General features: G+C 38.9%; 1 protein-coding gene across 2 annotated transcripts in view; it reads right to left on the reverse strand.

Annotated features, from left to right (window-relative positions):
- atrx (ATRX chromatin remodeler) overlaps positions 1 to 14,402 on the reverse strand; it is a 55,800-nt gene that overhangs the window by 18,483 nt on the left and 22,915 nt on the right. For both annotated transcript variants that reach the window (XM_038299152.1, XM_038299153.1), the window contains exons 24-29: positions 14,074 to 14,213; positions 13,470 to 13,626; positions 13,286 to 13,386; positions 12,607 to 12,715; positions 12,352 to 12,529; positions 10,095 to 10,286 (exon numbers count right to left, since the gene is read on the reverse strand). In XM_038299152.1, the coding sequence (XP_038155080.1) occupies positions 10,095 to 10,286; positions 12,352 to 12,529; positions 12,607 to 12,715; positions 13,286 to 13,386; positions 13,470 to 13,626; positions 14,074 to 14,213 (877 nt within the window). The remainder of the gene's footprint in view (positions 1 to 10,094; positions 10,287 to 12,351; positions 12,530 to 12,606; positions 12,716 to 13,285; positions 13,387 to 13,469; positions 13,627 to 14,073; positions 14,214 to 14,402) is intronic.

Here is a 14,402-nt window from a genome sequence, read left to right on the forward strand (position 1 = left end):
GACTGTTATTTGATGGAGAGACCTTCTGAAATGCAACATTTTGACCAAAAGGACACTGAAATCAGACAGGGATGATTAAGTAGATACGTAAAACAAACAACAGGCTATTTAATTTGCCAGCTCTGATCTTAACTCTGCAATATGTTCAGCAAGTAGAAAGCTTTTCATGCAAAAGGTTTAAAAGAGAAGATTTTCTGACAGTTAATGGGTCATTGAAGCTGCAGGTCGAATGACGGTACAGATGCTCCCAGCTGGTAAAAGGGGAGTGCATTCTGGGATGGCTAAGTAATCCCCACCAGCGATGGCTCTGGGGTGGTCCGGTCCATCTACTATCCTGAAGCGCGTCGTGAGCCAGCACTAAAGATGTAGGTAGCCGGACCTGCGCTATTGTCATCCTCATTACGAGCACAGTGAAGCCTATCACTTAGCTATAGGGGGAGGGGGGGACAGTGGATGGGCAGACACATTAAGAGAGAGGGTGCCAAAGCATCAAATTTAAGTCGAATTTGAATTTCTCCAGATTAAAGAGTTGTAATAAAAGATCGCCTCTGCTATCAGATAGAAACTGGCTCCGTTGGAGTTCATGGATTCAATTTTCTTCAATAATTTGATTACTTTTTTTTTGTAAATTTAAATTTAGCGTTTGTGACCAATACACAAAGTTGTACACTCACCGGCCACTTTATTAGGTACCCCATGCTAGTAACGGGTTGGACCCCCTTTTGCCTTCAGAACTGCCTCAATTATTCGTGGCATAGATTCAACAAGGTGCTGGAAGCATTCCTCAGGGAGTTTGGTCCATATTGACATGATGGCATCACACAGTTGCTGCAGATTTGTCGGCTGCATATCCATGATGCAAATCTCCCGTTCCACCACATCCCAAAGATACTCTATTGGATATAGATCTGGTGACTGTGGAGGCCATTTGAGTACAGTGAACTCATTGTCATGTTCAAGAAACCAGTCTGAGATGATTCCAGCTTTATGACATGGCGCATTATCCTGCTGAAAGTAGCCATCAGTAGTTGGGTACATTGTGGTCATAAAGGGATGGACATGGTCAGCAACAATACTCAGGTAGGCTGTGGCGTTGCAACGATGCTCAATTGGTACCAAGGGGCCCAAAGAGTGCCAAGAAAATATTCCCCACACCATGACACCACCACCACCAGCCTGAACCGTTGATACAAGGCAGGATGGATCCATGCTTTCATGTTGTAGACGCCAAATTCTGACCCTACCATCCGAATGTCACAGCAGAAATCGAGACTCATCAGACCAGGCAACGTTTTTCCAATCTTCTATTGTCCAATTTCGATGAGCTTGTGCAAATTGTAGCCTCAGTTTCCTGTTCTTAGCTGAAAGGAGTGGCACCCGGTGTGGTCTTCTGCTGCTGTAGCCCATCTGCCTCAAAGTTCGACGTACTGTGCGTTCAGAGATGCTCTTCTGCCCACCTTGGTTGTAACGGGTGGTTATTTGAGTCACTGTTGCCCTTCTATCAGCTCGAACCAGTCTGGCCATTCTCCTCTGACCTCTGGCATCAACAAGGCATTTCCGCCCACAGAACTGCCGCTCACTGGATGTTTTTTCTTTTTCGGACCATTCTCTGTAAACCCTAGAGATGGTTGTGCATGAAAATCCCAGTAGATCAGCAGTTTCTGAAATACTCAGACCAGCCCTTCTGGCACCAACAATCATGCCACGTTCAAATTCACTCAAATCACCTTTTTTCCCCACACTGATGCTCGGTTTGAACTGCAGGAGATTGTCTTGACCATGTCTACATGCCTAAATGCACTGAGTTGCCGCCATGTGATTGGCTGCTTAGAAGTTAAGTGTTAACGAGCAGTTGGACGGGTGTACCTAATAAAGTGGCCGGTGAGTGTAAATCACCAAGCCAAACAGCTGTGACTCACTAAAAGACTGTTTGTTTTCAGCTTAATAAACTGTACAGCTGATTGTAAGATTGTCATTTTCTAATAGACTGATTGACCTTATTGAATTATTACCTTTCACGTTATGGAGATTAACCCTTCTATAATTGCACTGTAGCTTTCTTAAAGCAAATACTGATGCCCACTCCTAGGAAGTTAAGAACAGGTTAGCAAAAACACTAAATGGGTGTGCAGGTGGCACAGGGGTTAGCGCTAGTGTTGTGCCGATGCCATTTTTTGGCCCCGATATTATACCTGGCTGCGCAGTTTCGGCTGATACCGATACCATCTGTTTGAAATTTATGTGTGTGTGTATATATGAAGAACTGCATACTACTTAGATGCAAAATATTTGCCATCATGGCTTTTTCAAGCTGCTGCCTACCTTTGTGAAGCAGGAAAAAGACTAATACAAAGGGACTCCAGTAGAACTTTTTATTGCCTACCTGGAATGGGTGACAATAGTTGAATAAAATTTTGGCTCTCAAAATTGCATCAGTGCCCTATTTGTTGGTACTAGCCAATACAGACACCACCATTTTAGTGCTTTATCGGGGCCCCGCCCGATACTGGTATCTGTATTGGTGCAACTCTTGTTAGCGCGCACGACCCATGTACGGAGGCCTTAGTCCTCGACACGTCCCACCCGGGTTCGAATCCAACCTGTGTCCTTTGCCACATGTCTCTCCCCCTCTCTCATACCCCCTTTCCTGTCAGTCTACTGTCGAAAAAACAAGCCACTAGTGCCATCAAAAAAAAAAAAGTTTTTCCCTAAGCCTCCAACTATAAAAAAACTTCTGTAAGTTGCTATTTTTCTAAGGTAACCTGTATGCCCACCCTCACAGATGTGAACTTGTTTTAAATAACTAGTTCACCAAGGAGTTCCTGCCTCACAAAGACAAAAACAGCTGATTTTTACCAAAGTGGGGCCTCATACAAGCTTTACAACTTGGCACAGGCATCTGAAGAGTACATTTACAGACTGTAGGTCCCGCTTTAATAGAGAATTTATGATGCAATTTATTACTTTAAAAAAAACTGCTCCTGCTAGTTGTTTGCATGTCAAACCATTCATAAACATATCAAGTAATACCAAATAACAACTAAATATGTAACAAATGACACAATCATGCTCTTGCAATTTTTTTTCCTCTCCGTGCAAATAAAATTCATCTAAGAGAGAATAAACATCAGAGATTTATATAATGAAAGAACAATCCAGGACTAAAGGGGCAACAATGGAGTTTCTAGCCTCAGAGGGACAACCTGATTATGAATTAGTATTTCACAATCCGCTTAAAAATGACCAAACACATACCGCTTTTACAATACAAGCAAGCCTAAACTGGCAGCTTTATGGGGTCTGTTTCTGTAAGAGCCACAACAGGACCAGCTGGGTGGAGGAGATGGTAGGTCATAGGGGGTTCAGAGGGATTTAACAAAACTAGGTGGCAAATTTAAACAAAAACTTTTTTTGTTGTTGTTCCAAGACAAAATTAATATTGCTGATTGAGTAGAGGAAAAAAGAGGGGGGAAAGTTTGCTGTGTGCAACTTGAAGAAATGATATGTAAAATCCAGAGATTTATGTCCACTCCAGGTGCTATAGCTGCTTGTGAAACTAAAATAGTGCCACACAAGAGGAGAAAAAGACAAAAATGAAAACTATATCACAAGAATAAAATACTCTTAAATACTCTTAATCTGCAAAAAAAATAAAGATGCAACGAAAGAAGCATGAATAGATTCATTTTCTAATACAATGGAGGCTCATGATATCATTAATTGCAAGTTAGCCTTTCAGTGCAAAGTAACATGACCTTTGAAAACAACAACATAACAGTAGCCCAGACTGCTGCGCTGGCTAGGGCTGTTTTCAGGCTTAATTTAGATATATGTGAGATTTTCATAAACACGCAGCAGCTCCTTTCCTACCCTGGATAAAGGTCTTACGTTTGAACCCTGTTAAAGGTGAAAGACAAGGAGCAACGAACAGGAGGTAGGAGCTACAATTTCATGATTTCAGGTGAAGCTGCAGTCCCTCCTGCTCCAACCATAGCTGTCTGTGTTTGGCTTAAACCAGGGCTTATTATTTAGAATCCAATATTTTTGTCCAATCAGTGAATGTAGCAAAGCTACAGTACGCACTCCCATGATTCATTGCAACACTTTGATGCACAAAATAAAGATGAACCAGGTTAGCTCATCAGTGATGCAAGAAGTCCCTTAAAAACGTCACAATTGTCTACAAAGTGTCCAGACGTGTCTCTGATTAAAAAAATCAGGGTATGGGAGAATAAGGTCAGGGGGTTGGACAAATCTATCGACCATAGATTATAGACTCAGCCCTTTATCTTTTTTTTTTAAAGCAACATTTTTGTGTCTTTTTTGGACCTACGGTTTAGGATGCAGACCATGGCATAAAAACAAAACAAATAAAAAATACCCATATCCCATTTTTAATGGTACACACAAACTACTTCAAGCAGCAGCTCAAGTACTTTAAGTATCTTTACTTGAGTACGTTTTTGGGGGGCTTCTTGTAACTTTCTACTCCACTTCATTTTGAGGAAGTGGCTGGTTACTTGTTACTTTTGTCTCCTTAGCTTTTTTATCTGCTTGTTTTTCTTTCTTGAAATGCAATTTCCACATGGAAGATAGCAGCATTTAGGACTAAACTTGGACTCCACCGTTTAAGAGATTTAATGATATTCCGTAGATGTGAGAATCTCGGGACTGTAAATAACCTGTTCATGAAATAACAGTCAACTAATTTAGTAATCATTTATTTGTAACTGGAGTATAGACAGGCCTCAATGTTAACCATCGCCCGGGGCAAGTAGTTTTAATTGTTGGAAGGATTGAAAAGCATGTTAAAACGGTAATGCAGGCTTGAGTTCATCATCTGACGCATGCAGATACACACCAGGAACCTGTTAACTTAAAAAATACTGAATTACAAAAAACATTTAAAAAACAAACATGTTTCATTGATATATATACAAAAAATTATATTAGGAACTATATTTATCAAACATTATACTGGGCAAGTAAAAATTGTTTCTGGGCAAATGAAATGTGAACGTCAACCCCTGATAGAGATGGTAAAATATCCCTTTAGCTGACAGATCGACCTGCTTAGAGCAAAAATTATATCAAAATTGTATAAAGAAATATATAAACATTTTGCATTTAAGATAAAACATGTTCTCGTCTGTCAATATGCCGCATCTAGACTTCTTCAAGTGGAAAAGTTTTAGTGTCACCTGGTTTAAATTTGTAAAAACTCTTCTGAAAGGAACCTTTGGCTATCCCATTATTAATCGAAAAAATTAACCGACGGATAAATCGAATTTGCAAAATAATAGTTAGTTGCTGCCCAAACCAGCACCCTACAAAAAGAGCACATACCAACTGTGAAACATGGAGGTGGAAGTTTCATGGTTTAGGGATGATATGCTGTTGACCCAAAACACAGCAGTAATCTGAAAAGACGCAGGTCGAGTCAAAGCCCAGATCTCAATCTGGTTGAGATACTAAGGTAACTTGATACCAAACACCTCTCTGCTCAGCGAGGGACAAACAAACAGCAGGTTTGATTTAAGCCAAGGAAATCAGATTAAACCTGGAACCCCACCAGTGTCTTCACAGACTCCTCAGGAGAGCTTAAAACTGCAAATGAGCCAACAACACCTCTTGGCTTTTCTCACCTGCAGCAGCTCTGGTTTTTGCCGCCGCTATCATTAGCGCTCTCTCCACACCTGCAACGCAACAAGCTCGGGCATGTTTTTTGAGGGTGTTAGGATTATTTTGTATAATTCATGCATGCGCTTGTTAAACCCTAATAATACCTGCCTGTTATGTGTTAAGGTTTATGTTTTCACAAGCAGTTTATCTAATTAGGACGGTTCTTCTGTTAGGATAAAAAGTCATCCTCATTAAGTACGCGTAGGTGGGAGCAATCTGGGATAAAATAAAAAGCTTTTCTTATTTAACAGAGTCTAAAAACTATATTTCTGTCATCACGAAATGACTGAGATGATTCTTCTTTAAGGCCACCTATAATGAACCAGGCATGGTGTGGATTATAGCTGCAGTCAGCTCTGCTGTTCGACTTAAGCATCTAAATGTTCCTGTCACAGCCCAACGGCTACAGCAGCTATTAACTGCTGAGACGAAGGACAGAGACTCGGCTATATATGTAGAGCCTGTGAGAACTGCATTAAAAACCTCCTGTCACTTCTCACTACACATGTAGCTGCAAGTCAGATGAGAAAAGACAAGTATGACGAATACGAGGAGGGGGGATACAATCTCAGAGACGGTGGGAAGGGATTGTCAAACTCACGTCTGGGATACAAGTACCTTCTTTGTCATTAAGGGGAAGTGTGCTCGCTTGCTTTGTCTCCAATTAGATTTTCTGAAGAGCACAAAGACATGTTTAAGAGGGGGGTTTAAAATAATGACCCTTCATCATGCAGGGAAGGCCAGAGGCAGAAGCAGATAATGTTCAAAGCAAGCACTGTAAAGTGCAAAGTCATAACAACAGATGCTGTTGAAGATGGCGGGAAAACGATGCCGTGGGCTTCTGGTGGAGCGAGAGGCAACATGAGTAAAGAGGAGGAGGGAAGCTGGATAACAGGTGCTGAAATGACAACGGCAGAAAAAGAACACGCACACAGAGGAATGATCAACTTTTAATGCGTTTTTTCCCCCCTTTTAACCTGAATAAAAGCAGCACACAAAAAAAAACACGTCTGGGAAAAGGTTTTAAAGAATTGCTTGTGAACAAAGTTTCTTAGAGCTGTTAAAGAAATCCATATTTGCCATGAATAAACTCCACTACCTCTCTGTGAAAAACCCGAGTCAAGAACTGCTGTGGGGAGCTTTGTGGGCCTCTGGTGATGAAGAGTGTCTGACTCATCCTACATCGTCCCAGACAGTACATTCTTTCCATTGTGCTGCAGTCCTGCTGCCACATTGCAGTTTCCCCACTGGCAACAGCAGGTCAGTCTGTTAAAAGACTCATCAACCTCTCTGTATCCAACAGAATGGCACATAAAGGTCAGACGGCTTATTACAGACTGCAGCAGTTGATGAACCATCATCATCATCAGCAGCCCTGATGAACACGCCTCCATCCCAGAATTATACACTTGTTGAAATTCAGTTCAGTCTCCTTAATGCATTTTAATACATTGGCTGATTTGCAGTAGATGGAAAAAGGCGTTTTTTTTTTCTTTTTTTCAAAACTAATAATTTCTGGTTTTATTAGGTAAAAAGAGTCGGACCAAATAAAGTTGTGTGAAAACTCTCCTTAGCAAAAGTGTAAAACTATTTTATAACAAACTATTATAAAAAAAAAGTAATAATAAATTAATAAAAAAAAAATAACACCTAAAAAAAGTACAGAAGCCTTCTTATCTAGCAAAGTACTTCAGCTGCTTCTGTTCAACCATGGTCGCCATGGGACACCTAGACGTCCCTTCTCCTTTAAACAGACCTTCCAGCCCAGATAAACCTCTAAAGAACCTTTTTTTTTCTTCCTTTTTGGAGCTTTGATTGTTTAAAAACTAGGAGTGATTGGTTATTGCTAAAAAACGGCAAAAAAAAAAAAAATTAATTTAAACAATTCTCCCAGAATGTGCCTTAGAAACCGCCTTAGCAACCGAATACTTTGCTGCAGCCATTAACCCAGTGTCATCACACTGGGTGAATGGCTCTCAGATTTGGGTCTTTTTCTATCCATTTGCACAATTCTTTACCTAATATAAACAGTAATTCTGTTAAGAAAATGTGTTTTATTTTTTTCATGTTAAACATGTTTTATGCCTTTTAATTATTTGCTATTTTTTTATCACCATGGTATCAGATATTGAATATTTACTGGGTACTGAAGTTTGAAATTCTAGCATCGTTAACTTCAAGAAGGACCTGCTGACTGTATTCTGTTTGTCATCCTTTGGAATATGCTCATTTGTAGGGCTGGGTAAAAAAAAAAAAATCAATGTAATCGATTTTGAATCGATTCCTTTACATTTTTGCAAAATTGATGTCTAGGGAATGAGATCGATTCATTTTATAGTGGCGTGCATGACGTTCACATTCAAATGAGCAGGAAAGATGCTCTCAAAATACTTTAAGCCAGACAGCTGCAAATATAGCCAATAGCTTGACTGAAGACATTAACAAATGGGGGCTGACCAGAAAACACCCTGTAGTTGTTACAGACAACGCTAAAAAATATGGTTTGTACAGTGGAGATAATGCAGCTCACGCACGTCTGCTTTGTCACGTCTTCTTGCTCGAGTGAGGCTTCACTTTTTCACTTTTCACAAACAAGTTTGCACTTTTGAGACAGTTTTGTTCACATCTCATGTTTAAACTGTCTGATTTACAAGTTTGCACTTTGTGTTTAATGTGACAGGAAAAAAAATAAATACATGAGTATTTTTGAAACAGAGCTGAACCACTTTCATTGTTGTAAAAACAAATCGAATCGAAATTAATCGATTTAGAACTGTATGAATCAAAATCGAATCGATTCAGGACTTTGGCGAAAATACCCAGCCCTACTCATTTGATAAAGTATTTTCATCGCCTTCGCTTTCCGTTTCAGTGTGTATAGCCGCCATTTTGGCTGTCCAATCTCGCAGATTTAAATCACCCTTCCAGGTTTTGTATGGATAAAACAGAACCGGCAGAAGAGCATTTTTCTTTAAAAAAAAACCCGCTTTGTTTTTGTCATTAGTATCTGAATATCACTCTTGTATTGATCGTAATTAACGACAGAAGAGCTTTTTCAATTAAAGGTTTCATCCCATCTAAAAGCTCCTCACCTCATCTACACAGACGAGTCCACCAACGTCTGATGCTCATTTCAGTCCTTCAGGATCTAGTTTGATTCAAAGCCACAGGGGAGTATCAGAACCAGTTCGAACCAGTTTAACTTTTTTCCACCGTAAGCTGCAGGAACATCTGTTACCATGGACGAGAGCAAAACAAATGCGTACCTAAAGTAACCCACTTTTTAAAAAAAAGTACCTTTAACAAATAAACAAACAGGCTAAACACGGCAGTGAAATCTTTGTTTGCGTTATAAGACCTGAAGGAGGCGGCTGATGTAAACCCGCCACTAAAACCTCCCTACCGCCATGGAGAAATGCACAACCGAGAAGCAAAGCTGTGGTGGACCAGAGGAGACCTTTATAAAGACGTCATCATGTGGAACTTCTACCTCAATATGAAATTAGCTTATTTAAGTGTTAAATTTATGATCTTCGCTTTTCTCCGCTGCAGCGATGACAGGTTCAAATATGGTCATGTGTCGTGAAGACAGTAGAAAACCAGGGTCTGTTTCCTTTAGAAGGCCACAGCAAAAATCCTTCCTTCTGAATGAAAAACTAATTTCCTGTAAAGACCGACAGGCTGTTTTACTGCACATTAAAAAAAGCCAGCGAGCTGGATTAAGTGTTTCTTCCATCTATTCTGTTTACAGATTTCAGAGGTAAAACCACTTCAGGAACAGACCTGAATAAACCAGAGACTGCAAACGTAATGGGGGATATAGATGGGAGCAACTCGAGGATCAACAGAAGGCGAAGACCTCAAGGAATTAATAAAAAAAAAAAAACTTTAAAAAAGAGCAAGAGGGCTCCAAGTTTATAGGAGGGAAGGAGCCGTGTTGCAATGAGAAGACTATTTAGTAAATAATGGTAAACAAACCAGATCTATGCAGCTGTGCTATGCTGAATGGCCCATGTAAGGTTTGTGTGTTCCTATTAAACCACAGAAGGTCTAAATAGTGACACAGCACCTGCATTAAGATGAGAGGAGACGAGCGCAAGGAATGAAAGGACACCCCAAGAAAAAACAAAAACCTATCTCCCAAAATGGTTGATTATAAAACAAGCTGGCAGAGTTTAAGCAGCAATTTATGACTTTACTTCTCCACATCAAAAGAAGGAACAAGCCATATTCTACAGGCCTGAACAAAGAACCAAGAATTAAGTCCAACAGGATCTAAAGGTTAAAAAAAAAAAAAAAAAAAAAAAAAAAAGACTTGATGATTTTATTTATGGACCGCTCAGAAGGAAAACATTAGAGCTGATTAAAGCGGAGCAGCTGAACTAGGAAGAGTAAAGTCAAAGCAAGCTAACCTTTGGCAGCATGGGGGTAGCCCTCTTGCTCTTCTTCTCAGAGGGATCATCCAGCATGTCCGGCTCAAACGTGTAGAGCTCAGCTAGCTCGTTCATGGTGAAGTGTCTCTCGATCTGCTGCTGATCCACAACTCGGTAGGACAGAGACTGCTTGGTAACCTGCCGCTCGTAAATCTTCTCCTCCATTGTACCCTGATGGCGAAGGATAAAACGGGGGAAATCAAACGCATTACTTTTGACGTTTTGAAAATATTCTTTTTTGCTAAACTGAGTCGTTCATAATCTAAATTTCCTACTTAAGAAAGCAACAACAAAAAACTGGACATAACAGCGAAAAAGATTTGATGAGGTCTTTATGTTCACTAGGGCTGGAACAATCCATCAGATTAATCGTTATAAACTGATTAGTGATATAATCAACTAATTTATCCATCAATCAATCAAATATTTACTGGAGTGAACATACTCTACATGTCATTGGCATAAATATCAATTCACTTTGAGGAGTAATTATACCAACATTGTGTAAACGTGTCAACATTTTGCATTCAAGATGACAAAAAAGTTAAGAATCACCATCTCTATCTGTATGCTGCCAGTTTATCTCCAAACTCTTGTTACTTACATAACGAGAAAGATTTTGTTTTATCCTGACACAAGAACTATGATAAACTTATCAAACCATTTGAGAAAAACAAACAAACATTAGTTAATTAGTTAGTTAATCTATATTTTTATAGAGTTGCACCATGGGTAAAAAAAAAAAAAAAAAAAAAAAATTTTAACATATACCATACTGAACAGGTTAGTAATGTTGGGGGATTAACAGGCGCATACATGATAACAAAGAATGATCCTAACATGTTAATATGCTCCATCCAGAAGTCCTCCTCATTCTGTACAAAATCTTCTGATGAAAACTTGTTATTCATTTTTTAAATCAAACAAATAATGAAAAGATTAATTGATTAGCAGAAATAATTGTTAGCTGCAGCCATAATATTAACCTGGATTATAATCCATCATCTAATACTTTGGTATAAAGTTATATAATGTTGCTTTAGAAAAACCTCTAGTTTCATAATCCATCATAAGGCAGTCAGACCCCCTTGTAATGATAGAAGGTAGCTTTATTGAAAAAATGTAACAATTTTCAAATTCTGAATGGATTCTCTTATCGGTTTCTAAAGATCAACGTATGTAACCGACAATTGATTTAAATTGTGTAAACTAAAATTTGTCAGCTGATATTTCCTGCTCCTGCATTCATATTTACTACAGTTACTTCATTACCATGCTGTTGAAATATATATAATACTAGTATAATTTTGTTACCCAACTACACGGTCATGCAATTCAGTCAATAGTTCAAAAAACAAAAACAAATTGAGATCAGTTTGAAGAGAAATAAAAATTTTTATGAAATTTGAGTTAATTTCCAGTCATAATCTTGATTAATAGCACCCTGACTTTCTCTGGGATCCTAATAGTTTTTTTTTTTTTTTTACTTTAGCTTCTTCTTTCCTTTTTCTTGTGAACTGCATTTTGCATAAAAACAGCATCCAAGTGTTGCATCATTACAAAGTGGAAACATTGGAGATGCATTCTCCTTTAGCAGACCATCTACTTAGTACACTTCTATACTAAGCCCCTTGTTGGAGCCTTATTAATCTTATGCTTGCATTGCACAAATAAACGTCAGAATGTGACTGTATACAGCACGCATATGGATAACTGAACTGCAAAGAGTATTTGTTGATGAATTAAGCTACATGTTTTAATTCTCTCAGGACTGTTGCATATTTGGTGGCACTTGTAGCTTATTTTTATCATAAAATCTTTCAAACAGGTAAAAAAAAAATCTGTTTAGTTTGACATATTTGTATTTTCAACAGCTACTTAGATTACTTATAACCAGCAGTTTATTTGTTTTTATTTGACTTGTTTTGCAATTATAATGAGTACTATTTCCATCACATTTACCAACATTAATCTCATGTTTGTGCATTTAAAACTTTGTAGATTTTTGCATCTTTTATTAAAAAAATTGAAACAAAATGAGTTGTATGTGGTTCATCCCTTGGATAAAGAGACTTTTTAAGCTTTTTAAGGCTTTTAAACATTTAAATGTTGTTCAGAAGGTTTTCACTTGTTAGCCTTATAAACACATTGTTAAAAATGACATAGAAGAGAAATGGATCAATTTGAAGATTGAATGAATAAAAAAAAAAAAAAAAAGTATATAAAAAAAGCTCACTTGTGCAAGAAACCTGTAGACGTAGACAGGTTTGACCTGTCCAAAGCGATAAACCCTGAAGATACTCTGGATGTCATACGACGGGTTCCAGGAGGCGTCAAAGATGATAACCCTGTTGGCCGCTACCAGGTTGATGCCGAGAGATCCAGCTCGCGTTGATATGAGAAACAAACGACCCCTGAGTGAAGCAGAGAGATTTCAGTAAGGTGTCGATCTGTATTTATGTGATTTTCAAAGATCCAGGAAGCACTGCACCTTGTGTTGCTGGTGTCATTAAAGTCCTCGGCCCACTTCTTCCTAGTGGGAGCGTTAGTGGAGCCGTCCAGACGGTAATAGTCGATGTTTCTATACCATTTTCCTTCACCTTAAACAAACAGTTCAATTTAGTTTGTTTTTTTTAGCTTTTTTCAAACAGATTCACAATAGCAGAGACACAGCCATGTTGGTTAGATGCAGTGTTTTGTCTCAAAGGCAGCCAACTTCCCCCTGAAAGCCTTAATAACCAACATTTTAGTATGTTTTCAATTAGGACACTCTGATCTTTTCATTACAAATTACAAACCCTTGAGCAAACATTTTTTTGCAGAATAAAAAGTGGAGCTCTAATCATTTTCAAAATGAAAGCAAAAACAGCTGGCGAGGTTTAATTAGAAACACGACCTCAGAACAACAGCGGCAACATGCATCTGTGGGGGTTCAGGGGTAAAAGGCATATCAATATGCAGCTGAGTACACGTTGCAATGCTTCAGCATCCTCTGAAGTTTGCTTTATTGTAAGTCTAACACTAAATATTAAACTCTAAAAAGCAGAAATGTGATTAAACCTGCAACGGCTCATTATTAGAAATGTTGTTATGGAATTACAGCAGCTTTAAAACCTCAACTATAAAAAGAGAAGCAACCAGCAGAAACACCAATAGTGCCGAAACCTCACCTTTGTATGGAGAGGGTTTCTCAGAATCCTCGCCTCTGCTGGAAAGTTCTAGAAAATCCTCTATCAGGTCAAGAGAGATGAGAGACTGACTGAACACCAACCTGAGGACAAAAAAGGGACTTTGGTCAAACCTTAAACATCTAGAACTGCGGCTCTGAATACAGATGTGCACAAACATCCTTACACTTTATCTTCTACTTCCTCAGCCATGCGCAGAATCTCAAAGAGTAGCATTATCTTTCCTGAGTGCTCCAGGATTTCGGCGTCGGCCTCAGTGACAAACTCTTTGTACCAGTCGGCAGAGCAGGGACTCCCAGGCGTAGAGCCGCCCACCCGGGTTGCTGGAGTAGAAACACAGATCAATACTTGGGTTACTTCTTAATGCATCAGATGTACAACAAGATCAGATCAGATGCACAACAAAAAAAATCTATTTAATAGCGACATTATATATATAGGAAAGGAAGCACATTCTTAAAAAAAAAATGCATGTTTCAGGTTCAAACGAAAGAAAATGTCTCTCTAATGGCTTAACTGTATCTTCACAATACCCATGAGTACAAAATGTCAGCCATAAACCAGCTGTAGTTCAAGAACTAGCCATTATAGTTTAATGCCGAGTCATCTGATCAGTTTGCTTTTTTCCCTCCTACAGCAGTTCTTAAAGTGTAGAGGCCAAAATGATTCAAATGGATGTTTGCATCAGAAAAAGGCATAAGATGTTAAAAGATGTTGTTACAATCCTACCCCGACAACAAGACTGAAATACAAACAAAAAGAAAACGTACGTTCTTCGACAGGTTCGGCTTGTCTTCGACCTTCTCCATTCCTGCCGCGAGAGCTGCTGTTCCATTCCTTGATGACCTCCACTTCGTCGCTGTCAGAGTCGTCTGAGCCTTTCTTCTTCCCTTTTCCCTGTTTCTTTTTTCTATCAGAAACGCAGGGCAGCGGAAGAGAAAACTAATCAGGCAGGGTTAATGATCCAAGATGTCAGTTCAGCTAAAAAGAGGTCAAAGAAGTTTGACGACTCTGAAGTGCTTAAAACCAAACCATAGGTCGCACAAACTGTTCAATGAAAAAAATATGAAGCAACGAAATAAACGAACCTCTCTGCTTC

The sequence above is a fragment of the Cyprinodon tularosa genome, unplaced genomic scaffold (genome assembly GCF_016077235.1).
Source record: "Cyprinodon tularosa strain WSP-4 unplaced genomic scaffold, ASM1607723v1 ctg42, whole genome shotgun sequence".
In the NCBI taxonomy this organism is placed as follows: Eukaryota; Metazoa; Chordata; class Actinopteri; order Cyprinodontiformes; family Cyprinodontidae; genus Cyprinodon; species Cyprinodon tularosa.